This window comes from Miniopterus natalensis, chromosome 12 (genome assembly GCF_054644295.1).
Source record: "Miniopterus natalensis isolate mMinNat1 chromosome 12, mMinNat1.hap1, whole genome shotgun sequence".
NCBI classification, from domain to species: Eukaryota; Metazoa; Chordata; class Mammalia; order Chiroptera; family Miniopteridae; genus Miniopterus; species Miniopterus natalensis.
This window is the reverse complement of record NC_142092.1, coordinates 53,985,764-54,013,660: the sequence shown is the minus strand read 5'-3', so window position 1 is coordinate 54,013,660 and position 27,897 is coordinate 53,985,764. Positions and strand designations below refer to the sequence as shown.

The following is a 27,897-nucleotide window of genomic DNA, read 5'->3' as shown; positions in this document are numbered from 1 at the left end:
CTTTTTAATCCAGCATCCTATATTTGTGTTATTTGTACAGGACTTACTATTGCTCATTCCCCAGTAGAGCAATCTGAGGGATTACTTTTAGTAGGGGGGCTCTTGGGAACTATAGCCTTCGAAATTCCAAAGGAATAATTTGGTGGTGGGATTTTAAGCACTGTGGTAAGTGGGTGGGGGTAGGAGTGGGGGTGGTACAGGGAATGGAGAATCAGGGAGACCTAATCACTCCCCCAAAATCACACTTGGACTGGTAACACCTCCTCCAGGAGTTTTCCTTTACATCTAGAGGGTCAGAGAGATTGCTTTTTACTTCTGATAGACCTGGAGTTTTAAGAGTTTGACATGGGGAAAACTTTACAGGCCATGGCTGGTACCTGAAAATGATATTAATAGTCACCTAATAACATTCTTACGGTTTACAATGCCATTCTTTCAAGGAGCTTAAATGAACAAAATTCACTTTCAGAAAATCCTGGTGAGTCAGGGGGAGAATATATATTTTCTCCATTTTCCAGATGAAGAAATGGAGGCAGAACGTTGTGGATCAGGTGGTTCAGTCAAATTTCACTCCAGAACCCAGTCTCTTAGCCAGGGTTGTCCTTTGACCCAGGCAAGAGGGACCTCTCTCCTGCACCCTGAGCTTCAGAAGGCTTGGCCTTGGCCTTCTGCAAACTCCATCCCTTCCTAAGTGTGAGCAGTCTACAGGGCCAGGGGACCATGACACCTGAGTTCTGGAACTCCAGAATTCCTTGACCTAAGGTCCTCAAGAGCACTTTCCAGGGTCTGCATGGGCCTCCTCACTGGCATATACACTTGAGCTCAAGTTGTGGCCTTGACTGTATGCAAGGAGGAAGCTTGTGCAGCTGGGGGTCCCCCTGCACACAGTGGAGGTTCTTCTGGAATATGATGGAGCTGGAAGTGGGAAAAGAAGGGGTCTGGGTCAGGCTCTCCCATTTCACCACATTCTTGCCAAAACTCAGGTCAAACTGTGAGGAGTCTGAACGTGAACCTGGCCTTCCAGGTTGCTTCCAATATATCTTTGTCAAGGTAGGAGACATTTATTTTTCAGTTTGTTGGCTAGATTTATGACTTCAACATTTAGACCTAAGTATGTGGGTCTCCATTTGAAATCTTGTCTCTGTCCCTCCAATGTTATGGATGGTCTTCCTCCTGACTGTCAAAGCCAAAGCTAGAGGAAGAAGCTGGAGATCTGGGATGGTTGTATTAATTTTACGTGAATGCGACTCTAGCTGCACTTGGCAAATCTACAGAAGCCAAAATACAAGCCTTGTGTATTTGTCACTGGGAACAGACAAATACATTGAAAATAAAAGGGGGCTGGTCCACATGGTTCTGTCATTTGGGCTTCCCTCCTACCCTCAGTTTATGAAGAGCAGCAAGACTGTTTATTGGCCCTTCCAGGGACCTGGGAGGCCCAGGCTGGGAATCCCAAAGGCAATAGGTTGCCTATTAAATACCAAAGTCAGGGTTAGCGGTGGAAAAAAATAAATAAAACAACCAGCCAATTATCCGGAGGGCTGTCCGCTCTCCTCCACACCCTAAACATCTGAAAGGAAAGAAAGACTAAAGGGTTGGCGTCGGGATGGTTTTCAGCCTCGCGTTCCCAGCCACCGAGTAAAGTAACAAACAAAGGGGGAAAAAGCAGTTCGGGGGAAGCGATTTCCACGAGCGCCGCCGCCGCCAGGAACGCGGAGAGAGACAGCCTCCCGTGCGGTCCCCAGCCCCGCGTTTCCCGCTCGTCCTAGGCTTCCAGGCGCGGGCGCGGGCGGGGCGCGCAGACCCAGGACCCGGCGACGCGGGCAGCGCCCCCCAGCCCCCACCTTTGGTCCGCAGCCTCCGGGGAGCTGCGGGACATCGCCGGTTTAAGGGGCGGGGCGCGGCTCCACGTGCTTTCTGCGGAGCGACTGAGCTACGAAAACAAATGCGGGCGAGGAGGGCGGGGAGGGAGCGGGAGGGAACAGGCTCTGACCGATAGTAACCCCGCGCCCGGCGCCGGCGAATCTATAAAAGGAACTAGTCGCGGCACAAGCCGGGTAATTCTGCGGGAGGCCGAGCGCGCCGGGACCCGCGGAGCAGAGCCGACGCCGCTGTCCCCGCGCAGGTGGGCCAGGGCCCCCGGAGCAGCTTCTCGGGGCGCTTCGCTCCTGGTTCTTTCTCTTATCCCTCCCTTCTCCGGAAGGGTTTTTCAAGGAGTGGGGAAAGGAAACGAAAACCCCCAAAGTGGAAACCAGGTAAGAGGCTCTCCCGTGACTTAGGGGTTCTTGTTTTGTTTCGGGGCTGCGGAGGCTTTGGGAAGCGCTAGGTTTCGGGGACTTTAGTCCGGACCCCCACACGCCCACCTCTCGGTGCGGGGTAGCGTAACCGCGGGGAGGTCGTCCTAGGACGGGCTCAGGCGACCCAAAGATGCGGCGCTGCCGCTCCGGGCTCGCCCTGCGGCGGAGCCCGGGGAGCATCCCTGGGAGTGGAGACCCGCGCGCAGGTCCCCGGGCGCAGCGGGCTGGGGGGCTCCTGGTCGTGTCGGGGCACTGCTGCCGGAGTGCGGAGAGTGGCAGGTCCTGCGCCGAGCGCGTCCCTTTGTTTGGAAGCGCCTGAGCCGGCCGGGACCCCCCTGGCCGCGGGTCTGCAGGCGCCCCGGGATGAACGCCTGCCCTCACTCCCCAGTCCGTTCTTCAGAAGCTGCTCCGGGCTCTGACCTGGGGACCGCCCCGTGCGCCCTCGGACGGGACCGCGCGTTCTTGGTCCCTAAGAACTCGACTGGGAGGCGTCCCAAGTGGGGTCTGTGGCGGTCCCGCTCCCTTGAGGCCCCACGGGCTTTGTTTGACTTGCGGGTCCTGCTTCGGGTCTCCGTGCGCTCTCCAGAGCCGGTGTCCCTGGCGCAACGGGATGGACGAGTTTTGTTATTTTTAAAAACAGAAGACTTAGTAGGACAGCCTGCGGACACCTGGAGCTGAGGTGCCCGCTCCCCTGCGCCCCCGCCCCAGCAGTCGTCCTGCCTTTCTGCTCGTCTCTGGGGGCAGCCTAGGGCCAGGCGGGGATGGAGAAGCTGGGGCGAGACGCGGCGGCGGAATGACCGAGAGTAACCCCGGCGGGCGGCGCAGCGCTGGCAGCTCGGCGGCTGGGCCGGGCTTCGCCGCGGGGGTGGGGGGCTGGGCTCGCGCTGCCGGCGCCCCGGGGGACCGGCCCGCAGCGCCGCCTGGCCGGGCGGCTGGCGAAACGGCCTCGGGGCCCGAGCGGGGCGGGCTCGGCGGGGCGCGGTACTCGCGGGTTCTCACCGACACCCCGTGAAGGAGGAAACCTGGGGGATCAGGCGAAAGCCCTGCTGGCTGTTTTTTGTTAGATTGTTTCCTGACTCCCAGACCGTTGGTAATTGGGAAGGTTTTGGGGGCGTGGGCCAGTGTCAGGGTTGTGTGTCGGTGCCTCTTTTTCAGCCTTTATTAGAAAGAAGTACATAAACAAGAGTTTTTTTTAAAAGGAGGTTGGGGGTGGGGGGTGGGAGAAGCTTCTGGCACTGAAAGTAATTGACCCTTGTCTTTTGCATCATTTAAAACCCAGGCTTTTCAGTGACACCTCGCAAAGTGAGTTGGTGGTATATACATTCATGTAATAGAGGACAAATTTGGTATTTAAAAAAACTTCCTTGGTGATGAAAATCAGCAAGTCACTTTTTAAGGCCGGATTTCCACCTCCCGCCCCAACTCACTAAATTTTCCAAGTTCAAAAGCCAAGTTTTACTGGTTCTTTTAACAGTAGTTGGGGACCCAAACCTGTTTTGATCTTATTTTCAGACAAAACTTAAATCTCAACTAAAAAAAGTGCTTAATTTCTCATCTCCCCTTTTATTTCAGCACGTTTTTCTCATACCTACCACAAAAATAATGGAGGCTTTCTGTTGTTCCCATCATTCTGTTGAGACCCCCCCCCCCCCCCCAATCAAAGAAAGTGTGAAAGCATGGAAATGTTCTGGAGTAGGACCTCTTCAGATGGCATAATCATTTTCAAGGACAGAGTTTCCAGTGTCAGCCCGTTCCCCAAATGCGCCTATAAAGCGTTAAAATAATTCACGATAGGGAGAATTTGGAAAACATTGGATACACAGAGCAAATCAGTATCCACTTGAGAAAAAGCAGTAGAATTGGTGCCCAACCTGAGTGATGACCACAGTCCATGCGTGTAGTCAGAATAATTCACGGCCCCCCTTGCAAAGACAAGCCTGACACATTTGTGAAGGAGACACTGGTGGTATGTGTGTCTCCCCTCCAGGTGAGCGTTGCAATCTCAACCTTTACAAGTATTTTGATTTACATATAAATGGAGGCCTATGGTAGACACTGGACACATTTTGATTTAGGGCATGGTTATGGTTCATGTGAGACTGATTAGGATTGGAAAAGGGTGATTGGGGCTTGTTTTAAACCTTTGCTCTAGGAAGTCTCAGTGTTTACATTATTAAAAATTAATGAAACAGCAACATTGCTCTTTATCTTCAGTAGTAGTTACCTTATATGGAGGGAAGTTGGAATATTTTTTGAGTTAAATTTTTTTTTTAGGGATCTTCCCTCCCGTAAAGCAAGTTGCTTATGCTGTATTTGTAGTGATTGCAAATTGTTAGTATGTACACGATTTCAACTTTTAGCTCCTAAAATAAATGGACATTGCTTTAGACTCTAATTATGAACCTTTTGGAGATCTAGGAAATACCAATGGACATGTGGTTTTTGCATTTCTACACTACTCTCAAATCCAAATACATTTTCACTTACTATCTGGGTACTAAAGAAATAATGCCTATATATAATGCTCCTTAATGGTCAATTACTCTAGCATCAAATTTTAAGTGATCTTTTTGAAAATGTGTTTTATTGAACTCTTCGGGGAGAGGACCTACGCAGAAGCTGAGACCCTCTTCATATCTGCATGTGGAGATAATCACAAATGCCGAAGTTATTGAATGTTTATTTAATAGACACAGAGCACTGTGTGCCAAGCATTGTTCCAAATGCTTTTCAAACACTAATCTTTACAACAGACTGATTTATTATTCCTATTTTGTAGCTTAAGAAATGGAGAGGTTAACATACTTGACCCTGACCCCACATCTTGCAAGTGGCAGAGCTAAGATTTGAACTCGGCCAGTGAGCTCAAGTTCTTTAACTCTCGTACTAAGCAGTGAGGTCCTACAGCTGCTGCTGGCAGAGGACTTTCCAAGGATGCTCACTGTGTTCTGGTATGTTCATCTGCTAAGCCCTTATCAGAATCTACAGCCTGTATCACATTTCCCTTGTTTCTGAGTGGGTCAGCCAAATTCTCTTCAGCTTGTTGGGACACTGGTTGCATAGGGATTGCAACACCATGGAAAGTACAGACAAGATTTACTCAACTCAGATTATTGGTTTAAAATGAAAAGTGAACTGTTGCTTCAGCCTTTGTGAGTAGGTATATGACCTCAAAAGGCTTCCCCGTGTGATGCACAGAAAAGAGAATGACAGAGTATTTGGCTGTGAAGTTATAAGGAACAGCCCCGGCTGGGTGGCTCAGTTGGTTGGAGCATCGTCACATGTACCAAAAGGTTGCGGGTTCGTTTGTCTGTCGGCACCCACCTGGGTTTCGGTTCAGTTTCTGGTCGGGGTGCGTAAGGGTAAGTGGATCAGTGTTTCTCCCTCTCTCTCTCTCTCTCTCTCCCTCCCTCTCCCTCTCCCTCTCCCTCTCCTTCTCTCTCCCCCTCCCTCCCTCTCTACAGGAAAAAAAAGTATAAGGAACAAAAGAAAAAGAGAAGAGAGCTATTAGTTTAACTGTCAATCCTAACTTCGCTGAATTATTTTTTAAATTGCCTTTAATACAATACAATTCCTGCCTGTTCTATTCTTAATTGTGTTGTGGACTCTTTGAAATGAGCTATTTCTCTGTTAGTGCCATTACTGTCTAGGAACCAAATTTAGCCTTTTCTTAAGGCATGTTTCTCTGAAAGTAAATACAGTTTCAAAGTCTGCTTTATAAAAGTGAAATAGGATGGGAAACTTTTTTTGTTATTAAATTGGTGTAGCAAGTTAGCAGTAAACTCTTAGGAAACATTTCTTCTTGGTCAAAACAGTTATATTCTTGATTTACTGTATGCTGGATTGTTTTAAGCATTTTACGTATAATAATTCAGTTCATTCTCATGAGAACCACACAAGGTGGGTATTTTTACAAAGGGAAACTGAGGTATAGACAGGTTAGGTAGCCTGATCATGGAGTTTGTGAGTAGTGGAGCTGAGGTTGCATCCCAGGCAGTTTGGTTTCCATGAATTTATCATATCAGGGAAAGGACCTGTCAAAATATCAAAGACTGACAATTGAAGTACCAACAAGAAGCAAAGAGTGGATCGGTATTTTCATCTGAAAATAGTTCCCTGGTTAGATAACCAGCATAGATTGTTGGAGAGGTATGTTTTAGAAATATTTGAAGCCAGAGAATGAAAATCTCATATGTAAAATTGTTTTTAGATAGAGCCTTCCTTACTCCGCACTATCTTGAGAAGATAAACCCTATTAAAGAGCGTTTACTCTAACAACAAATGAAGACACATAAGACTTGGATCCTAATACAAAATAAACTTTGAAATCCTGTCTCTTTTCATTTGGACAAACCTACTTTAAGACCTGATTTAAATGCCATCCTTCCCATAAACTCTTGTGGATTCACTCCTCCTTGCCAACAGAGTTAAAATTAATTATCCCTTTCTCTTTTTTACTTCCATCTGATTGGATTGCAGCGCTATTCTCGTCATGTACTTAATTGTGTCTTGAAATCGTTAGCATTCATTTTTCTTCCTTTTGAGTGGGTACGTCTCCAGGAGGAGGTCTTTGATTCACTCTCCCCAGTCCTTAATTCAGCCCCCTTGATACAGGGAATGGAAGGTGGGCAGGAAACGGTGACTTGAGTGAGTCAAAGAGAATGGGAAACATGTTTGTTTCCTAGGTAAAAGATGAATTAAAATGATGGGATAATTATAGAAAAGCATTAGAAATAGAATTATTTGAAAAATAACTGTAGTTAAGGTTAGGTTTATGATTGAGAAATTTTAGTACATACTTAAATTATCTAGACCAGCTATCTTTGTAGAACAAACAATTCTGATTCCATTCAGTTTCATTTCTCTTTTTGAGGCAGCTGTGATCTGAGAAAGTGCTATAGACTGTGACATTTAAGTCATGTACTTTGATTTGCACATTAATTTATTTTAAAAATAAGGATGAGGTAATTCACTAAGTAATTTAGAATTTAAATACTTAACACCAAAATAACCTTTATTTATAGGATCTTTTATTCATTCATTTTCTCTCTCTCCCTCTCTCTGTGTATGTGTATGTGTATGTGTGTTTAAAACTGCAGCATTTTCGATGGCAAATTAAACTTCCAAGGAGTATTTATTAGGTGACAATTTTTGACTACCTTGAGAATCTGATGAAAACTATATATTCTCTCTTCAGAAAAAGTATTCATAGGCATACACACTCCAAGTTTTACATAGAATTACAATTTTACATATAATTAGACTTTGCATATAATTCCAGTAGCCTACAAAGGAGCCATGTGACCTTGGGCAAGTCATTTTACTTTTCTGAGACTTAGGTTCTTGGTTTATAAAGTAAAAGAGGCTGAAATACTTGACTTTTAAGGATCCCTTCAAGTTTTTACAACCTCTAACTCTAGGTCTGTATTTAGGAAAAAGGATGCTGATCTTTTGATTGGAGCTGCTCAGAGTTGTGTCTTGAGGGACTTTAGTGCAACAGGTTTTGAGAGGTAGAGGGGAAACGCCCAGGGAATGCATACGAGCACTCCCCATGAGAGTAATGATGGAAGAAAGGAAGGTGATGGGAGGAGAGGAAGAAGGAAAGAAAGCTGTTGAAATTGCCGACTTATGTGCATTAGGTAGATGAAGACTTGCATCGTAGAACCAGAAGGAAATTCTCACCTGAAGTGCAAAGGAGTTAGTTCGTCTCAATAAATGTCAACAGAGCAAACATGATGTAGGGAGACAGTGAGACATTGTTCTTACCTTCGCTTCACCACTTGCAGAGTCTCTCCGGAATAAAATATTCATTTAGGCTCTCCATCCTGGACATCTCCATTTTGGGTGTAGGTTTGGCTCCTTGTACTTATATTGCAGTCCTGTGAAGCCGATATGTGATAAAAAGAAAAGCTAACTGACTCCTAAGACTCATTCTCCAAGGAAGGAATGTCCATGTCCATCCTAGAGGACCGGACTAACCTTATGAGGACATTTCTAAGTCTCAGAAGACTCATTGGAGTAGGTGGACAAGACACAAAGCTTTCTAAAGCATTGCCATGAATTTGTGGTTTCAGAAAACATAATAAATTAGGAGTAGATAGAAGAAGAAGGTAGAAAAAGAAACGAAGTTTCAGGACTAGGGGTGTGGGGGGCACGGGAGGAGAAAGGAGCTGCTAAGTTGTCTGGCTTTCACACCCTTATTTCCGCTTGCTCTGCATGATTCCTATAGGATGCCAGGCTGGGAATAACTGTCTTTGCCAAGAATCAAGTCAAGCTTGAACGAAAACAAGTCTCCAAGGGTATGGCAGTTTGAAATGGATTCTCTCTGGTATTTAGAGGATACACATTTGACATAAAGGGAGTACTGATGGAGGGAGCAGCCTTCCTCGGAAAGGCAGAGAGAAATGAAGACTCAGACTAGTAAGTTTAGATCGACCCGTAGACCCTTCTCCACTCCCAGAGGTAGGTCCTTGTGATGGAGGTGGCAGTTTATCTTTGCTGGAGTGAGGTGTGATCTCTGGCACTGGAAGAGGAAGGGAAGAGGAATCTAGAATATTTACTATATATGAATATATAAGTTAAATGTGTTAATATACAAAAAATACCATTGAACTGAAATTCGTTTGTTCAGCAAATCTTTTTCAAAAAACACTATGTAAAGGACTAGGTGCTGAACAAATGTCAAGACTCTAAGGATCTGCCGCCATAACGACCTCTCGCTTGGCATTCAAGGCTCTTTGAAATAAGACTCTGACCATTCTTGACAGCTTGGTCCTAGATTATGAGGCACGCTCGAAGGAACTGCACTTGGTTTTCTCAGCAGTGATTAGCACGTAGTGTGGCTCAATAACCGTTTAACGGAATCTCCCTCTACAGGTTTCCTCTGACTTCTACCGTAAGAACACCTTCTTGCTATTTCTTGGCTCCTTGTTCTGAAAACTCACTGAAAACCATCCTCAGCGGTTGCTTCTGTTTGCATTGTACCCTCTATTTCTGTTGCTCACTGACCGAAATTGTCCCCGCAGACCATGGGTAGATGAGAGCCCAGCACGGCCTGGGCCTTCCCTACATTCCTCACTTAACCTCCACTGTGACCCTGAGAGAGGCGGCATATAAGCCACTCAGGTTATTTAAATTGAGTCACATTTTTGTAATCACCAATATATTTCTAAAAGTTAGCCGTATACTGGTCTTCTCAATTGGAAACCGGTGTCAGCTGCCTCAAATAGAAGGTAATCTAAAAAAATCATTAAAATAAAAACCACATTATTATTTTTTAAACAGTCTGTCTATAAAATTGCTTTCCGAAGGCACTAGCTGACCCTGAGACTTGCTCTTACTTTGTAAAAAAAGGGAAATTAGCCTGTGTGAAAGAGGTGTTCATGAGAAGACCAAACAAAACCGTTCTCTTTAATGTAATAAAATTTTTATAAAGGCTAAAGAAGTGCTGAAAAGAACAAAATTTTCTCATTATGGGAGTGGGTGTTCAATCCTGTGCCTGTCCATCTCCTAAAATCTTCTAAGTACCGCCTAAATTCATCTTGCCGAACTCTCCTGCGTTTGGGGAGATGCTGAGGTGACCCCATGTTTCAGATGGTGCACCACATACAGAGAGAAGTTAAATAACGTGTTCATGGTGTACACATTTCACTTAATGGCAGAGCCAGGGACTCAAACTCAGGTCTGATACCCAAACTCCAGGCGGTTTTCTTAGACTCAGGAGATCATCTAGTGCAGCCCAAGATGTGTTTTCTGTTCTGTGGCTCAGAGTGGTAGAATGGCTTGCAGAGATTCACTCGCAAGCTGTCACTGGCTGGAAATTAAAATATTGACCTCTTCTTGCCTTTTTAATCCAGGCTTCTTTATACCAGAATTTTGGATAATATTTACAGTGTCCTTTTAGGAGAGAGAAAAGAAATTGCGTCTACAGAAGTCTATCCTTCTCAGCTTAAACTGGACCCTGAATCCTTGACTATTGGACTGGCCTCATTTATTTATTCTTTCTGTTGGCCCAGTATGAATATTAAGGGGGTTTTCAGCTGGATTTTTTTTTTCCTCTTTCAAATAAAAATTGCTCTTTGGTTGTAGTTTCGAATTGGAAAGAAATCTCCACAGAAGTCCTGAAGGTTGAGTCTTTCCTAGGAACTTTCCTTTATGCAAAAGTGCAAAACCCTTTGTTGACTTTGGCTGGTTTAGATTAACTGTGATTCAAGGCAGGATTTTTTTTCTTTTTTTTTTTTTTAACTTTAATGATTGTGTTAATTGTAGTAAGGACCTTGAGGTCTAGACAAAGAAAGCCTTTGGTCAAGTAGTGTTTATTCAGTTGTCAGCTCTTTTGCAGGATTTGCAAATTTAGGGGAATTATACCATTTTCTAGCTTCTAACTCTAGTCACAGTTCACATGATCCTGGTGGCTTTCTCCCTTGTGGAGCAAATGGAGGGTTGTTTGATGCTTGGTTCAGATGGCCTCCATTAAGGGGAGTGGACGTGCCCCTGGAGGCTGCAGAGACCAGCGAGACATTCTGTCCTTAGGTGGAGCTCCATTTGGGGACTCCCTGATACTCTCCTGATGTAGACACTTAGCACATGGTCCCTTGGGAGATTGAGTTGTTTGAACTTTTAAATGCCACTATAAAGCCACAGTTGAAAAAAGCAGGCTGTCAGGAGTTCCAGTCCATAGGGTAGTTTCATCTTTCCTTGAGCACTTTCTAATCTCGCACAGAAAATCACCGGGGAGTTCGGTTATCTGGTTGGGAGGGTGGGGCTTAGGTCCTGTGCCCCTCTGACTGCTCAGGAACCCTGACTAAACCCTCACCTACCTAGTTAACTTGTCCTCGCCAGGCTGCAGAAACAGGTATCGGGGACACATGACATAGCCTGCAGTCCTGAAGAGCTGGCTGGTGAAAGAAGACCTTCTGAAGAAGGCCCCTGGGCTTGGTCATAGGCTCTGTGAGCTAGAACTGGACAAGAGGTTGGAGATTAGAGAACTGGTTTTGGCCAAAGTAAAGGGAATAAAGTGTTGAGGCAGAAGGTTGTATTCAGGTGTTGGTGTGCTTCATGAAGCGAGTTCTTGCCTTGAGCCCATGACTTCAGAGCTCAGTGTTCCTGACCCAGGCTGACAGTTCTGGTGTTCAGGGTTGAGCCCCTAGGGGAGGTGTGCATATTAGCTGGCATGTTTCCAAGGGTTCTACAGCCTCGGGGTAGCGAATTACAGGTTCTCCTTTGCTCACGTGAAATCAATGAAAATGAATGTCCTTTCCAACAAATTAGAGCGGCTTTGAGGAAAGCCAGATTAAATGCATGCCTGCCTGAACTTGTGTTTCTTTGAACGCAGCTGGAAAATTTGTCATGGTTTTAGGCTACCCGAACCTTTACTTTTAATGAAATTTCTGATTTGTTACTGTAGTGAACCTGTTTTAATTATTTTTTCCCATCCCGGTGGTCTGACTTCAGAGGGCTTCGTTCTCCAAATGTTTACGGAGCAGCGAGTCTTCCCGGGCGCTGGGCTCAGCGTGGCAGGGAACCAGAAGATGCTGAGGCACATTAGCTGGCCGCGCGTGACTTACAGGTTTGCAGGGCCCACCTGATGAGTTGGTCCAAGGAGAAGATTGTAGGGAGAGCTGAAAAGATGGAGGAACTGTAAGGCCCAGATTGCAAATAGATAATTGACATAGGGGCTGGAGGAAGTGGGGTGGAGAGGAAAACCCAGGTGCTAAAGGCTTGAAGGAAGGTGGCAGTGTGCCTGGTGTGGAAAGTGGGAGCTGACTTCCATGAGTGTGGAGCGAATGATATAAGTGAGCAGCGGGGGCCACCAAAAGGGGGTTTTATGGTAAAACAGTGGCAAAAGTGGCACCAGAATACCGGGATAATCCTTTCACATCTCTCACTGAGCTGGGCACTGGAAAGATCTTCAGTTGGTTCTGGAAAGGCCTTTGGGGGAAATAGTACCTTCTGCGGACAAAGGCGATAGAAGAGAGATTCCTTTAATAAACCACCCACTCTGTACCCCACCCTTGGTGAGTGCTTTGGCCTGTGAAGTCAGCCACACTAATCAGAATAGCTTCCGTTTACTGGATACCTGCTCTGCTCCAGGAACTGGCGAAATGTTTTATATACATTACTAGTTCTGTTTCATGGAAAGGGCCTCAGAGTCCCTAGGGTCCCAGAGCTGCTGAGTAGCAGAGTCAGGATTCAAACCCAGTTTTCTCTGACTCCAGAACCTCCCTTCTTTCCACTGGGCCAGTTAATTCAAGAAAATAAAAAGAGTTCAGGGTGTTTGGGGGCATTTGCTGCATGGTAGCACAGGGCCAAACGAAGGGGAAGGCAGTGGAGAGATTTGGGGTTGTCTGTCCCCCAAATCCTTTGAGCCTTTTTATAAAAATAAACCCTTTAGGCTGGGAGATGGCAGACTGTCTGGAGACTTGACCCTTTAAGGCAAACAAAATGGTTTTTGCTGATACAGTGATACAGTCACTAAGCCTTTTGTTCTAAAATTCTGTTGGAAAACCTGCCTACAACAGCAGGGAACGTTACCCAATCAAAGTCTTTCTGCAAGTGAAGGACTGGGGGGGGGGGGGGGGGGCTCTTTTGCTTCTGTTTCTATAGCTCAGAGTGTTGATGACTTCAGTAGCTCCTTCCCTGCAGGCCCCACTTATTCTGGCATTTTGACTGTGGTTGAAAAGTTTTGAATTTTCTTTTTTTTCTAGGATGGATTGATTTCTTTTCTAGGGGAAAGGTTCTTTTTCCTATGTTTTGTGTATCCCTGGCCAGGGAAAAGGGAAATAATTGCATTGTTTGATGAAGCCTTCCTTTGAAGGTTGCTCTGTGTGTGTTTAGCAGATACCGGCAGGGGGAGAAGGGCTATCTCTAACACTTTGTTAGAATTTCTCCACAGTTCTACAACGAGGAAACAAGAACCTGGTCACAGGACAGATTTGCTTCCAGCAATCCTGGCCCTTGACTGTTTTGGAAGTCGCGAGACTGTTTTAGCAGGGCGAGACTGCAGTGCTGAGTGCTCAGTAGGGTCTTTGGGTGCACAGATATCAGTGACATGATAGGAATAAGGTATGAATCTTTGGGTCTCCTTTAAAATAGAATCATTGACGCGTGAGAAATTATGCTCGTCAAAAGTCAGTTATGGATTGGTATGGTATTCATGGGTCTCCTCTCACGTTTAGTTTTTATGTACTTATTTCATAGCTTCCTCTTGAACATTAGCTATTAGCAAATAATTTTGTCCAGGAAATTGAAGAATGTGCCCCAGGGTAGGGTAAAAGAAGAGTGTGCAGTTATCTGTAAACTTATTGCTACTAATAACCAAGTAAATGTGATGCATTTGGTAATTTCAAAAAAGTCCCTCTAAAAGAGTGCTGGAATTGATCAAATTCACTGCATCTGTATTATTGAACTGGGTAGCACAATAGCATAGTCTCTTCTAGAATGATAGAATTCTTATGCAGTGATAGAATGGTTTCATTTTATTTTTGGAGGACTTCTTACACCTATTGCCGCCTCAAATTTGAGTATTTTACTATGTTATAATTTAAGTAGAACAAAATTTCATGGGTGACTGAGGACCAGCTCACAGTCTTTCTGCAGACCTCTAAGGGCCTAATGGCAACATAGGGCAGTTTCACTGAAATTGTGGGTCCCCAGGATGGTGGGGAGTGTGCAGGGTGTGGGAGGGGTGTGGGGGTGGTAGCCTGTAAGGGTTAGCAAGGATGGCCTTAAGGCTAGAGAGCTCAATAGCAACTGGAGGCCAGAAAAGTTAAACCGAGGCAGTTAGATTAGCTTCAGGCTTAATAAAGCTGGTAAGTCAGCCTGGGAGAAATCACAAGATGACTCAGAATCCCCTCTTACCACTGTAGCAGCCACGTCCTGTCCTCAGTCATGGGCGCAGAGAGCGTCTTCCAGCCTGGTCTTCTGACTTTCAGTAACCTCATTAGCCTTTTTCCTGAATGTGGCTACTGAGCCAGAGCCAGATGCTCAGAAGCAATTAAAGAACAAACCTTTTCCAAAGCATTCTTGCCCTGTTGGGCTTGCAGGACCCTCCACATCTCTCTGGAGGTGAGGTGCACAAACATCTATAATTCTTGCTTCTGTACCCACATATCATGAGTAGGCAATCATCTGAGCTCTAGCACCAACACATTTTCAGTTCATATGTGATATAGTTAAATTCTGCCTTACATCTCCCTCCTGCATTGTTGGTTACTGGCTAGCTGTTTATCGAGGTGACATCTAGGAACGATTCCATCTAGAGAGACACTGACAGGTGTCAGGAATTTCAACTTCTATCTCACTTCTGGTAACCACGTGGAAATTTGCCTGACAGAGAACACACACACACACTTATTAATTAATCTGGAGTTTAGAGAAATAGCTGTCATAAAACCACTGTTTTGATGGATGAAAATCAGTCGCTGACTGCACATTCTGGGCATAGGAACTATTCAGAAGAACAAACTGTTGTAAGAAATATCGTAGTGGGAGAGGACATGTAACAGTTGTTGAAAAGTTATTTCCCTGAGAAACCTAGGGGCCAGCTCTTATGCTACTGGGTGACTCTGGGCAAGGCACTTACTTTTGGGGGGGCTTCAGCTTCTTTGTAAGATTGGAGCATGTTTGTGGTGAGACCGGGTCTCCAAAACCCCATTGAATTCTCTCTACCTGCCAATATAAGATTTAATGTTGAAGGAAATGTAATAAGGGAAAAAATGCTCATGTTTGCGCTGCTACCAGGAACTCTTAGTCTGTGCAGTAAGAAGAGGGTCGGCTGACTCTTTCCTTTCTGCAAGAACACTGGGAGCATGTGAGGCCATGCCCTCTGGCTTTCGAGTTCAGCTTCCCTCTAGAAGGAAAAGACAGTCAGGGGAAGTAGTTCCTGTTTTTTTCTTTTTGGCTTTGCCAAGTGGGGGGAAAAAGCCTCACCCTCCTACCTTGTGTTTTTAGCATGTCTCCCTCTTCCCTCTCCTTTTTTATTTTCCTTACTCTCTTTGAAACTTACACGTGCCGTCCAAAAGGACCAACTGCTTTGGGGGGGGATGGGGGGGGAGCAGTGCGGTAGGTGCCGACTGGGGTCATCATTTCCCCCTTCAACCAGCTTCCTGTGAACGGATATGTTTTTCTTTTGCCAGCATCACTGAGTCTGCCTGGCATTTCCGATTTTGGTTTAAGGAAATGTGAAAAGAATCTGCAGCCCCGGCCCCAGGTGACCCTTTTACAAGAAGCATATGGCCTACCCTCTCATTCACTGTCTCCAGGGTGCGTCATTAGAAAGGAGTTACCCGCCCCCCTCAGTATCTGTCCCCCTACTCTGCTTTATTTTCCTTCACTATTCCCTCCGCCTGTGCCTCAACCCCCCGCTGTTTGTCTAGTCTCCATTGCCTTGCTAGAGCAGAAGTTCCTTGAGAGCAGAAACTTTGCTGCTTTTGCTCACTGCTGAATCGCTGGCACCTGCTACAGTGCCTGACACACAACAGGGACGCAATAAATATTGGTCATGGCGAACGGGAGCCTTGTAAAGATACGGTTGCAGTGTGCTGAGTGAGTAGGTGGTGAGTATTTTATTCATTACTCACCTTCCTAGGGAATCACAGTAATGAGCTTTAGATCTTCCAAGGTGTGGGACTTGACTTGTGGAGGATGTTAATTATTATAATAGAAGGCAAGTTTTTATTCTGGTTCAGGGGCTGGGGTCAGGTTATTGATACATAATTTACATACAGTTAAGTTTATCCTTCTTAAGTGTCTAGTTCGGGGAGTTTTGATAAATGGAAATAGTTATATAACCACTTTGTGCCCCTTTACAGTTTGCCTTTCCCCCACCCGTACCTACTGCCACTGCTGATCTGATTTCTGTCCCTATTGTTTCACCTTTGCAGAATGTGAAACGGGAGTGGAGTCGTACGGTGTGTCGTTTATCGTGTCTGGCTTATTTCTCTTAGCATGAGGCTTTTGAGATAGATCCGTTGTGTCGCATGTATCGGTGGTTTTTCCCTTTTGATTGCTGAGTAGTATTCCACTAATTTTTTCACTGCTTGATGGACGTTTGGGTGGTTTTCAGTTTGGGCTGTTCTGTAAAGGACTTCTACAAAAACTCATGTACAGTTATGTGAACAAATGCTGTCATTTCTTTTGGGTAAATACAGTAGTTTCCCTTTATCTGTGGTTTCGTTTTCGGTGGTTTCAGATACCCGCAGTCAACCTCGGACCAAAAATATTAAATGCCATTCCGAGTAGCATGATGAAACCTTGCACCATCCTGTTCTGTCCTGCCTGGGACGTGAATTATCCCTTTGTCAAGTGTATCCACACTCTATATGTTCCCCTCCTGGTAGTCACTTAGTAGTCATCTTGGTTACCAGATCAACTGACCCTATTGCAGTGCTTGTGTTCAAGTCACCCTTATTTTAATAATGTCACAGAACTTTTCACAGAACTTTTACTACAATATATTGTTGCAGTTTCCCTGCTTTATTATTAGTTACTGCTGTTAAGATCCCCTGCGGATAAGGGGCCTCTATTATACCTAGGTTGGGATGGCTGGGCTGTATTCTCAGTCTGTGGGTAACTACAGGAAACTGCCAAACTGTTTTGCAAAGTTGCTGTTCCATTTTACATTCCCACAAGCAGTGTGTGAGAGAGCCTGTTGCTCCACATACTCTCTAACACTTTAAAATTTAAAAAATTCTAGTAGTTCTAGTGGCTGTATGGTGGTAGACCATTGATTTTTTTTTTTTTTTAATTAAATTTTTTTTTTAGAACAACTAAACCCAGTTTTCCTTGGGTTTTCTCCTTTTAGCCTAAGTAAAACCTGTAGGCCAATTACAAAAGCAATAAAAAATGGAGGGAGGATTTTGGCTGCTTTTTCTTTTCTTTTTAAAAAATTTTTATTTTTAATTATAGTTTGCAATTCAACATTATTTTGTATTCGTTTCAGGTGTACAGCATGGTGGTTAGACAATCATATACTTTACAAAGTGTTTCCCCTGATATTTCCAGTACCTCCCTGGCACCATACATAGTTATTACAATATTATTGACGATAGTCCCTATGCTGTACTTTATTTCCCATGCCAATTTTGTAAGTACCAATCTATGCTTAATCCCTTTACCTCTTTAACCCAGTCCCCCAGTGCCCCTCCCGTCTGGCAACTACCAGTCTGTTCTCTGTGTCTATGAGTCTGTTTCAGTTTTATTTGTTAGTTTATTTTGTTCTTTAGATTCCACATATAAGCGAAATCATATGGTATTTTTCTTTCTCTCACTGACTTATTTCACTTAGCATAATGCCCTTTAGGTCAATCCATGCTGTCGCAAATGGTAAGATTTCATTCTTTTTTATGGCCAAGTAATACTCTGCCACTAATGATGTTGAGCATCTTTTATTTTAGAAGGTTATGCTTTTAGTAGTCTGTTGTATTTTCTAGATATGAGTAACTTTATCTGGCATTCGAAGTGAAAATTTCTGTAAAAAATAGGCCAAAGTTTGAACAGTCACTTCCTCCAGTTACATACTATACAAAAGAAGGTTCAGGTGTGGAACTCGCTGTTAAATTTGGACAAGGGGTGATCCACTGGGTGACTAATAAGGAGACCTGGAGAGAGTGCGTGTAGGACTTGAACATGAAGCTTGGCCAAAAGCATATTTCATGGCTCCATTCGCCTTGGGAGGCCCTGCTCCATGCTTAGGTAAACTAGCTGTTTGTGGGAAGCAGGCCTAGATTTAATTACATTTCCCGGGATGCCCCAGGAGTCACCTGGGAAGCTCAGCAGTCCTCTGTGGCCATCACAAGTGTGTGGTGGAAGCCTGCTGAACACAGGGCTTCCCCTCGGGGGACAATTTGCCTGAATTAGTTAATCAAGCTTGAGAAATTGGTTACCACAGGCCCAGAAATGCCACCTCCCTTATATTCTGAAACCCTATTTCTCATGACCATCTCTTAATTAATTAATTAATTAAGCAAACAGTCCCTGAGCATTTACTACATGCCAGGTACTATTTTTCATACTAGGGACAGGAATGGCCCCTGCCCAGACTCAGAATGTGGGAGACATGCAGCAGGGAAAACAGGCTGCTCACGAAGCACCGAGGAGGGGCTCCAATCTAGGTGTCAGTGTGGGGGAGGTGATAAGGACAGGATCCTGCCCAAGTGACACTAAATGGAGACCTAAGGTTGAGGAAGAGTTAGCCAGGCTGACAAGACAAGGGACAGGCCAGGAAGTCCCAGGGACAGGAGAGAGAGTGGCCCATTCAGAGCCCGTAAGTTTTCTGGGGCATCAGGAGGTGGGGAGTGTGGAGAGAGGAGACACTGGAGTCCAGGGGCACCAGGTAAACTACAGTGAGGATTGAACTGGATCCTCAGGGTAGGGGCAGGGAGCCCAGGGAAGTGGCTGATGGGGTATGAGAGTGGCCTGTTGACTGGCAGTGATTGTGAAGTGGGATCCTTTCCAGCCAGTAACTGGAAATGTGCAGAAGGGCAGGAGTGAGTGTACTACCAGCTTTGAAACATTGAGAAATCTAGTACATAGTACTACCTTCTGTATAGTTTTTGGTTTGTTTGTTCACTCGATTTTTTTGGAAAACTGATGTAGAAATGTCCCTTTGGCTTCAGTTACCTGAGCAGAGGGATCTGGGCTTTGCCAAGTCCACTTCTTTGGATGGAATTGCTCCTCCCAATGATTACTGCGTTTTGAGGTGGGAGGAGGGAATTATGTAGGCGGCCAGGGCCATGCCAAGGTGGGAATTGGGGCAAGAAGCCTGCCTGTTTGCACCCAGCAAAGCCAGAGCAGAACCTTTTATCTCCGCTCTGGGCTACTTCTTGCTAAGCTTCTCCACGTGTCCCTTGGAGGTTCCCTTGGGTCAGAACTTGTATCTGGAGACACAGAAACTCCCATTTTAGGAAAAGACTCTCCCCCAAATCGCCTCCTGCCCTTTCTCTTCTCATGAACCTTCTATAGAGGGGTATGTCTTCCCTTCTGAGATTTTCCTCTCAGGTACAGGGGAGGCAAATTCTGTGCTCCAGCACTAGGCTACTCATATTTTGGCGTTTCTACTCTGCCCTTCCTACCTTTCCAGACACCCACGATGGGTTTGCTAGAAATAATGGACTAGAAAAGAATGTCTGGACAGCATATAACCATTTCTGCACTAGAGGGTACCAATAGAACAGAGAAAGATAAGTTAGGAGAAAGGAACTTATTTCTTTGGCACATATAATGTGCTGTGTACTGTATTGTGAACTTACTTATATTATCTCACTTAATCCTTAGAACATTGTGCAAGGTAGGTATTATCATCGCCATCTTATGAGGAAATAGATGGGCAGGGAGTGTAAAGGCTTGGGCAAGGGTATATAGGCGGAAAGCTGGGGCTAGTTCAAGTCTGGGCTCTTTGTACTAGGTTAAACTTTCCCCTTTTTAATTACAAACTTGTGTTCTCACCTCCTCATTGTTGCCTTGGAAATCTGAAATGATTCACGTAGCTTCTGAATCAACTAAGCGATTACTGGAGAGTAGTAACTTTTGCTTGAGAAAAACCTAGCTAATTATTTATTTCACTGTTTCTGGAATGCAAGTCCTGTCCTAGGCTATTTAGGAAACGCTTCGGGATTACAGGCACAGTGGCATTCTGGCTGTCTGTGCTCAGTTATCTTTAAACAACTTGCAGACTAACTCAGTGCTGGTTTAACTCTTCCTCTTTTTGGACTGAGAACCTTTGGGGGGGGGTGTCTGTGTCTTTCTTGCAGTTTGCCAAGTAAATGATAAATCTCCTAATTCTCGAATATTTCAGAGAATTCCTGATTTGTTGGACTGTCAAGGAATGAATTTGAATAATAAGGAATGAATGGGTCATTCGGTCTACACAGATACTCCATACCCCCTCCCCCTCTCTTTTCTTCTCTAGAATTTTTTAATCCGAGTCTTTGTGGAGTGGGGGACAAAAGGGTACGATCCTACTAGAGTTGACCTTTGCGTTGAGATCTGATTTGGACTCATGGACTTGTAGTCTACTGCTCTGTTTTGTATCCACAAGTGGTCACTACATTCTTAGCTCTTTCTGCTCCCTGTCCCTCACGCCTCATATCCCACTCCCACCTCTGCTCCCCCCCAGACCACCAGTGACTAACAGCCGTTTAAGAAGTAAAGCTGGTTTCTGCTGAGCATTCATGGCTGCGGAGTTGCCAGCGGGGCCTAACTTTATCCTGTGTCTCCCTCCCTTCTTCTTCCACTTTTCGGTTTTCTGCCCTTCCTACTGTAGTATGACTATTTGGGAGTATTCCAGCATTCAGTGAGCACAGTTGTGTGGGCAGTGGGGACATGTAGAAGCATTGTATTTCCTGTTTACGAGAGCCTCCACTTCTCGTAGCATGGCGAAACAGTCCTCCAAGGAGGCACCTGTGACACCTGACAAGGAGCAGCTGGCCCTTTGTGCAGGTGCGGATGGAGCAGGGCCAGGGGTGCAGATGTCTGGACAGTGGGAGCTTGTCCGTTGCACAGGCGCTGTTCCCCGCCTGCCTTAGCTGACTTGTTTCTCCACGGGATGCTGTTTTCTTTCCACAGACACACAGCTCTGGGGTTGTCCTCACCACCTGGGAGCCAGGTGTCGGTAGCATTTCCTCGGTGCTTATTCACAGTCATCTAAGACACGCTGTGGCTTTCCAGGTTGGGAAACTGCTTTGTCAGTGGTGCCATTTATCATTTGAACGACTCCACTCTGTGGCCAGATGAAAATGTGGTCTGCAGGGAATTTCAGGGAATAGCATAAATTACTCCAGGTTCAAAGCACATTTTATGAACGCTGCTGACATTTTATGTGAGGGGAGGCCATTTCCTTAAGAGAATGGAGATTCCAATTTGCCACCTCCAACCTCACTGTTTTGACTGCTTCAGATTGCTCACTTAAATCTGTTTTCGTAAGTGTAGTTTTCATCCCCAAATGGTCACACTAGTGGAGCTAAAATGATTAGGATGGCAACAACTAGCTCCCAGGCTGCTGCCAGGAAACCTCCAGAATCCCCACTCACTGGAGAACCCTGAGGTCAGAAGTCAGCAACTCCTGGCCTGTTGGGAAGCGGTCATGACGTAGACCCGGGATTGAGGTCTCAGGTGAGGGGGCTGGAGCAACAGCCCTCATTGGCGAATGTCTGGCTTTGCAGCAATAACTGACAGCTCTCTCCCTTCCTGCTTTATCTTTCAGTTAATGACCAGCCACAGCGTCCCTGCTGTGAGCTCCGGCCACTGCCTCCACGGGCGCCCAGCCACGCTCAGGTTGCCGTGGTGCCAGCCGAGGTAACATGGCTTGCTGGCCTCAGTTGAGGTTGCTGCTGTGGAAGAACCTCACTTTCAGAAGAAGACAAACAGTAAGCTTGGGTTTCTTTGCGGGGGAAGGGGGGCTTCTCCCACGCTTGACTTCGTGAATCTGAGCTGAGCATTGGAGGCAGGAGGAAAGGAAGTCTTGGTTTGCTCAAAGCAATTGAATGAATGCGGCCCAGGCAGCTCTATCACTTATTATTGTGGGCAGATTTGCCACCAGGCAGAAATGTTTGCTTTGGTTTGTGCTAGTGCCCAGGCCCGAGTTTTGATCTCTGGAATATGGCAGCCTCGGGGGCCACCTGGCTCTCCAAGAGCACCTAAGGGGGCCCTGTACTGCTGGGCAGTGGGAATGAAGTGAGTTAATGGCCCAGCTTTTAGAGAGACTGAATCCTTTAGTGTTTGTGTGGACTCTCTCAGCTTTGACTGCAAGCCTGGAGGAAAATAAAACAGACACTTGTTTTATTTCTGTGGAGGGTTCTAAGCCATTCACTGCCTGGATGGGACAGTAATTCTTTGAGTGATCCTGAGCAGACCATCTCTAATGCGTGGGTGAATGGTGTTTTTCCACAGAGGAAGGTGAAGGCTGTAAGGCATGGTGAAACCTTGAAGCTCAGTGCCAGCTCTTTGCTTCTCTATCTCTGAACGCTCTTACAAATCCCATCTAGTCTCTTGGATTTAGCTGTACCTCTTTGTAGTTGGCTTCTGAATCTGTTTCCTGCCCTGCCTTTTCCCCTGAATTCTGAGCCTGCATCTCACTTGGCTGACTTAACGAAGCTTAACATGTCTGTAACCAAAATGATCATCTTTCTTAAACTCAAAGAGTTATGAGGGACCTTGGAGATAATTCAGTGTAGTGTTTCTCAAACTAGAATAATGCTTGGACCTTTTTTTAAAAAAACAAAAATGCTAAGGTCCCTTTGTGTTCATTAAATTTTTTTTTATTATAATGTTACTTAAATATGTGCATATGTGAAACTGGATTCAAACCCTTTATTGTATATGCTATTATACAACCATGTGATCACTTACAAACTAAATGCAAACGAAGTCGCAAAACCAATACAGTTCAGACGAATGCAGTGAGACAGCTGACATTGTTTAGCTGAAACCAGATCACAAGGAGTGAGGTGAGGATGGTGGTGAATGCTGTAGTGCCGTCCTTGTGAGTTTGGACAGCCTATGTTCTAAGGATTCAGTTCTCCAACCACCTTTCCCATGACCTTCATTTGATATCATTTGGCTTTCATTTGGTCCAATCTCATCATTCCTAAATCACGTCTGCATCTGTTCCTTTCTCATTAGTCTGCTACAGTTATGTTGGTGCCAACACAATCAAACACAAACATAAACTTAGGCTTTGAAATCTTGTGCCAGAACTTGGTTATAAAGTAGGCATTTGGAAAATCCAGATATGTTTATTCTAGTTTGTTTAGATGACCGTAGAAAGGAAAACACAAAATGGTTAAAATTATCACAGGGGACTCATATGTAATCCATCAAGAGTAACGCCCCCGCCCTCACACACATGCACACACACAGATTCTAGTTTGAGAAACAGTGATTTTGTTTGGCCCTTCATGTTACTAGTGGGGACCTGAATCCCAAGATCACTCATGAGAGAGCGGGAACTAGAATCTATGTATCTAACGTATCCTGCCTGTCTTAGTGATGATGGTAATAGTAACGGTAAAATATAAAACCTAATATTATATAAGGAAAGCAAACACTTAGAATGAGCTTCCACGTGCTAGGCACTCAATAGTTTGTTATTAACTGGACTAGTCTTTTTGTGACTCTGTGAAGCACTGTTGTTTTCTTTTATGGCCAGGGAACTTGAGAGGTCCCCAGAAGCGCATGTTGGGTTCAAATCCAGATCACCTGACTCTAGAGTTGGTACTTTAAACCACTATGGCAACTTGCTTTTCAGTGGTGGTATTTTATTATTATTTTTTTCAATCCTCTGCCTCAAGATCTTGAAGTTTCTGACTTTTTAGCCTTTCTCCCTCCTTCCATGGCTTTTCCCAGGTTCTGGTGTTCCCAAGTCCAAATTCATCTCTCATCTTCATTTCTTAGCTGCCATGTGGTCTGGGCCTCCTGCCTCCTCTCAGCCTGGTGATGGCAGCCCCTGCCATAGGAAACCGTTTCTGCTGCGGTGTGGCCATTAGCCAGGGAGTAGTGAAAGAATCCTATCGTCTTAGCAGCGAAAGGAGGTCTTAAGGGTAGTACAGGCCAAGCCCCTCATTTCACAGGTAGCAATACCGACGCACCAAGCAGGGAAGGAGTTTCCCCGTGGTCCACCAAGGAATCAGAGTCCTGTAGCAGGATGTGGGGGGTTGGGCCATCCCTACTGGGCTAGTCTCCACTGGTCCTGAGTGGGTGGCTTCTTGCTCAGTGTAGCTCGTGGGTTTAAAAAGAGTTAAGATTGGAGGGATAGGCAGGCTTAGTTGAAGGCAATCTGTAGTCTTGTGGCAGAGTTCCTGTTGGAGGAGGTGGTAGGGACACAACATCCTGACCCAAAAGGGCTTTTCTAGATGAAATATCACTGCCTGCTAGCTTGTCCTGGTTGCCTCCCTTCCTGATTTCTAAAGGAAATAGATTTTGCTGAACTAGAAAGGAGGGCCGTTTGTTTCAGGTCACAGGTATTTAGAGTGTCAGAGTTGGAAAGATCTGGCCTGGCCCCCTGTGCAGTCAACAGAACTGGGCTTTGGGTAGGGGACAGGGGTCCAGAGTAGGTCTTCCATGGGAGTAACACCAGAACCAATTTCTTGGTGGCACTGGAGGCCCAGTCCCTTCTCAGCAGCTTCACTTTATCTGCACTCAAGGTTTAATGTCGCTGCATCTTAAGTTCTGACTGGTAGCTACTTCCCAGTGCACCTGGGCTTGGATTTCTAGGTATATTGTTGAACGTTGCAGCCTGCGAAGGGTCTTCGTGCCACTTTGTTAGCTCACATAGTCGGAACCAGTCCAGCCCATTAGGCGGGGAAGAAGGTAGCAGCTCCCCAGTAGTTCCTGCCCACGATGAACAGAACATCATTGCTCGTTTCCCTTCTTCTGTCATCCTGGAGTGTACACATGTGGCCCCAGAGCCTGGCATCTGGGATATGCTTCATATGTATTTGCTGAATGAGTGGTAAATGTGTCAAATGGGTCATTAGTTTTTAGGTCTCAAGGAGGCTCCCCTGCTCTAGGGGCCTTGTGTACCACTGCCAGGAAGAACAGAAATAATATGTGCAAGCTGGGACCTACCAGTACTCCCCAGAGCAACCCTGTTGAGAGGTGGCTGTTTGCTCTTTCGCTCTGTGTCCTTGTTTGCTGATGAATTCTGGGGACCTCTCTCTGGTACTCCCATTGTGCAGAGCGTGGGGACCATCAGCCAGGATTAGCTTTCTGCTGTTCTTGGTCAAAGAATACATTGAAGTTGAGTTTCGAAAGTCGAGTGCAAAGCTCAGTTTGGGTCCAAAGTAACGGTTAACCCGTGTGGGTGGCAGTCATTCAGCACAAACAGGGCTTGGGTGGCCAGGAAGGGCGAGGCCTGCAGTTTTCATGATATGCATCTGGTTTTAGGCTGAGCCAGAGGCCACGGTCCCCGTGGAACAGGTGGGACAGAGGACGGCTATGTTGCCTTTTTTTTTTTTTTTGCCTTTGCTATTAACTGTTTTCTCAATTAGATCTGACTGGCTATGTGGCTGGGAAAATAGATAATTCTAGTTTTTGCATAAATTAGAGTTATCAGTATCTGGCCATTGTTTAGTGACAGGAATAGCTATCCAATAAAAAGTGATGCTCTTTATTTAAGAGCCATTATAGAATTTTGCAGAATAGATGAAAATTTCCGTATCTCCTCCCCATTTCCATTTTCACCTGACAGTTCTTTCCTGTCCTTAGTCCTAGCCTGGCAGTGATGGTTCAAATCCAGATACTAATTCTAATTATTATGTAATTCTAATTCAATGCCAGCTTCAGGTTGGCCACCATATGCCATCGGGTTTAGGGAAACTCATTTCTCCTAGGTTTTAGTTTCCCCATCTGTGGAATGAAGAACATCAGACCAAATAGCCATTTAAAGTTTCATTTGGGTAAATATTTATCGAGCATCTACTACATGTGGGACAGTGAGCTGAGTACGTAGCGGTGAACCAGACAGACATGATTCCTGCCCTTGTAGAGCTTACGGTGTAGTGAGAGAAGCAGATAGGAAACACATTATCACATAAGTAAAAATATAATAACACATTGTGATAGGTGTCATGAAGAAAGAAACAACCCAGACAAACTGTGGTACTGTGTTGAGTACCACCAGGCTGTAGACAGGGACTTAATTTAGAATGCGTGGTCATGACATTTAAGCTGAGAACCCTGAAGTTCCAGCAGCAGTTGGCCAGGGGAACATCAGGAGCCCAGAGATCAAGGGCGCTGTATTCCGGGCAGAGACGCAGAGAGTGTGAAGGCCACGGGGCCTAACGCATGTTCCCGTGTCAAGGAACAGAAAAGCCAGTGGTGCTGGTGGCGCAGATGAAGACTGGCTGGGCTGAGCTGGGAATCGGGCAGGGCCAGGTCTGCTGGGCTTTGCCGTTGGGGAAGGGCAGTTGAATTTTATTTCATGTGCAAAAGGAGTCCCTGAGGGTCAGAGTGTGTGTGGTCCTTGGCACTAGGGGGCCTTGGGTGACCATAGCCCAAGGAGACATTACATACATGTGTTCCATTTTATGCTGTTTCCTTCTTTCATTGAACATTAGTGTGTCTGTTTCCATATTTCTAAATGATCTTCCTGTTTATAATAATGATTCTTGATACATAGGCTGTGCTTTGTAGTTTTGAAAGAACTTTTATATCCATTATCTTGATTTTCACAGCAATCCTAAGAGGTGTGCATTGCAGTTCCTGCTTCCCAGCGAAGAAAGTATTATAGGGTAGTGGGGTAGTCAGAGGTTAGAGGAACCACGGAATCTTTGAGTCCCAAATTTACCGTGGGCTGATTCCATTGACATTTCTGGGAGCTTTAGAGTAATCCATCAACACGGTTTTTGTTTTATAAGTTTATTCTCTATTGCCAGCAGTTAGATTGTTTCCAGTGCTGGCTGTTATAAATAAGATGTTATACACCTTTTCTACTTCTGTATTATTTCCTTAAGCCAGAATTTCAGGAGTAAGGTTATTAGGTCAAAGGGAAATGGCCCTTGAAGTCTATGATTAGATATCCTTTCAAAAGACTGAACCAATTTAAAAAGCCATCATCAATGTATGAGGCTACATAGTTGTGGGAGGGCAGGTCTGTTCTTTTTAAAAAATTGTTTTTCCCTCTAACACGTCTCTGATTTGATCTTAAAGATTTCACTTTAATTTGCGCAGATGCAGTTGAGGTGTATGGTATCAGGGATGGGTCTAAAAATAATTTTTCTTTACAATCATATCATGTCATTACAGCAGCTTTTATTAAACAGACTCCTTTTCTAGTTATTTTTGGGACATTTATCAAACTCTTACGTCTGTAGGGAGCTATTGGGGGTTATTTATTTGGTCATTTGCTATGTCTTTTTCATTTTGATGCTGATATAGGACAGAGTGTGCTGTTGCTTTGAACATTCTGAGATCTGGGGCATCTCATTGTCCCGCTCACCCCTTTTTGCCTCTCAAAATAGTCTTTGATAGTTTCATCTCTTTCTTTTTCCTTGAATCTTACTACCTTATCAAGTTCTGAAACGTATCCTATCACTATCTGAACGCCCCAGGGACATTTGGTGATGTTTGGAGACATTTTTTGGTTGGCACTGTCCTGGGTGGGGGTGGTCGGTGTGGCTGGTATCTAGTGGGTAGAGTACAGGGATGCAGTAAACATCCTGCAGTTCACAAGAGAGTCCCCTCAACAGTTGCCTGGCCCTCAGTGTCAATAGTGCTGCTGTTGAGAAACCCTGCTCGCTCGGTGCTCGCTCGGATTATCCCACGTGAGAGCTGAGGAGTAATGAGACAGAGGTGCAAAGGGATGCTTTGGTGCTCCCCAGAGCAGCTCAGTGTAGCAACTCACTGAAACATCAGAATGACTGTTTAAAACCCAACACTGAAAGGAGGCTCCTGAGTTTCTGACTTTGGTGAGAAACACCTTTTGAAAACAGTGTTCCTCTCCTGGGGGAGAGATGTGGAGGTGGGTGGGTAGGTACCAAAACAAGATTTGGAAGAGTTTTCTATAGGGGTTTGTAACAGTAAAGCATCAGTTTTATTCCCAAGCTAGTTATGAGGGACTATGTGAAGGAAAGGTGCTAAGTTTAGTGATGGAGGAGAAATCTTA

The 27,897-nt window shown here is 45.3% G+C and overlaps 1 protein-coding gene across 1 annotated transcript in view; it reads left to right on the top strand.

Annotated features, from left to right (window-relative positions):
* Nucleotides 1-2,124: 2,124 nt before the first annotated feature.
* Nucleotides 2,125-27,897, top strand: part of ABCA1 (ATP binding cassette subfamily A member 1) — a 108,219-nt gene continuing 82,446 nt past the window's right edge. Inside the window, exons 1-2 of the mRNA XM_016224992.2 lie at nt 2,125-2,255; nt 21,499-21,661. Coding sequence (XP_016080478.2) covers nt 21,596-21,661 — 66 coding nt within the window. The 5' untranslated portion in view covers nt 2,125-2,255; nt 21,499-21,595. The remainder of the gene's footprint in view (nt 2,256-21,498; nt 21,662-27,897) is intronic.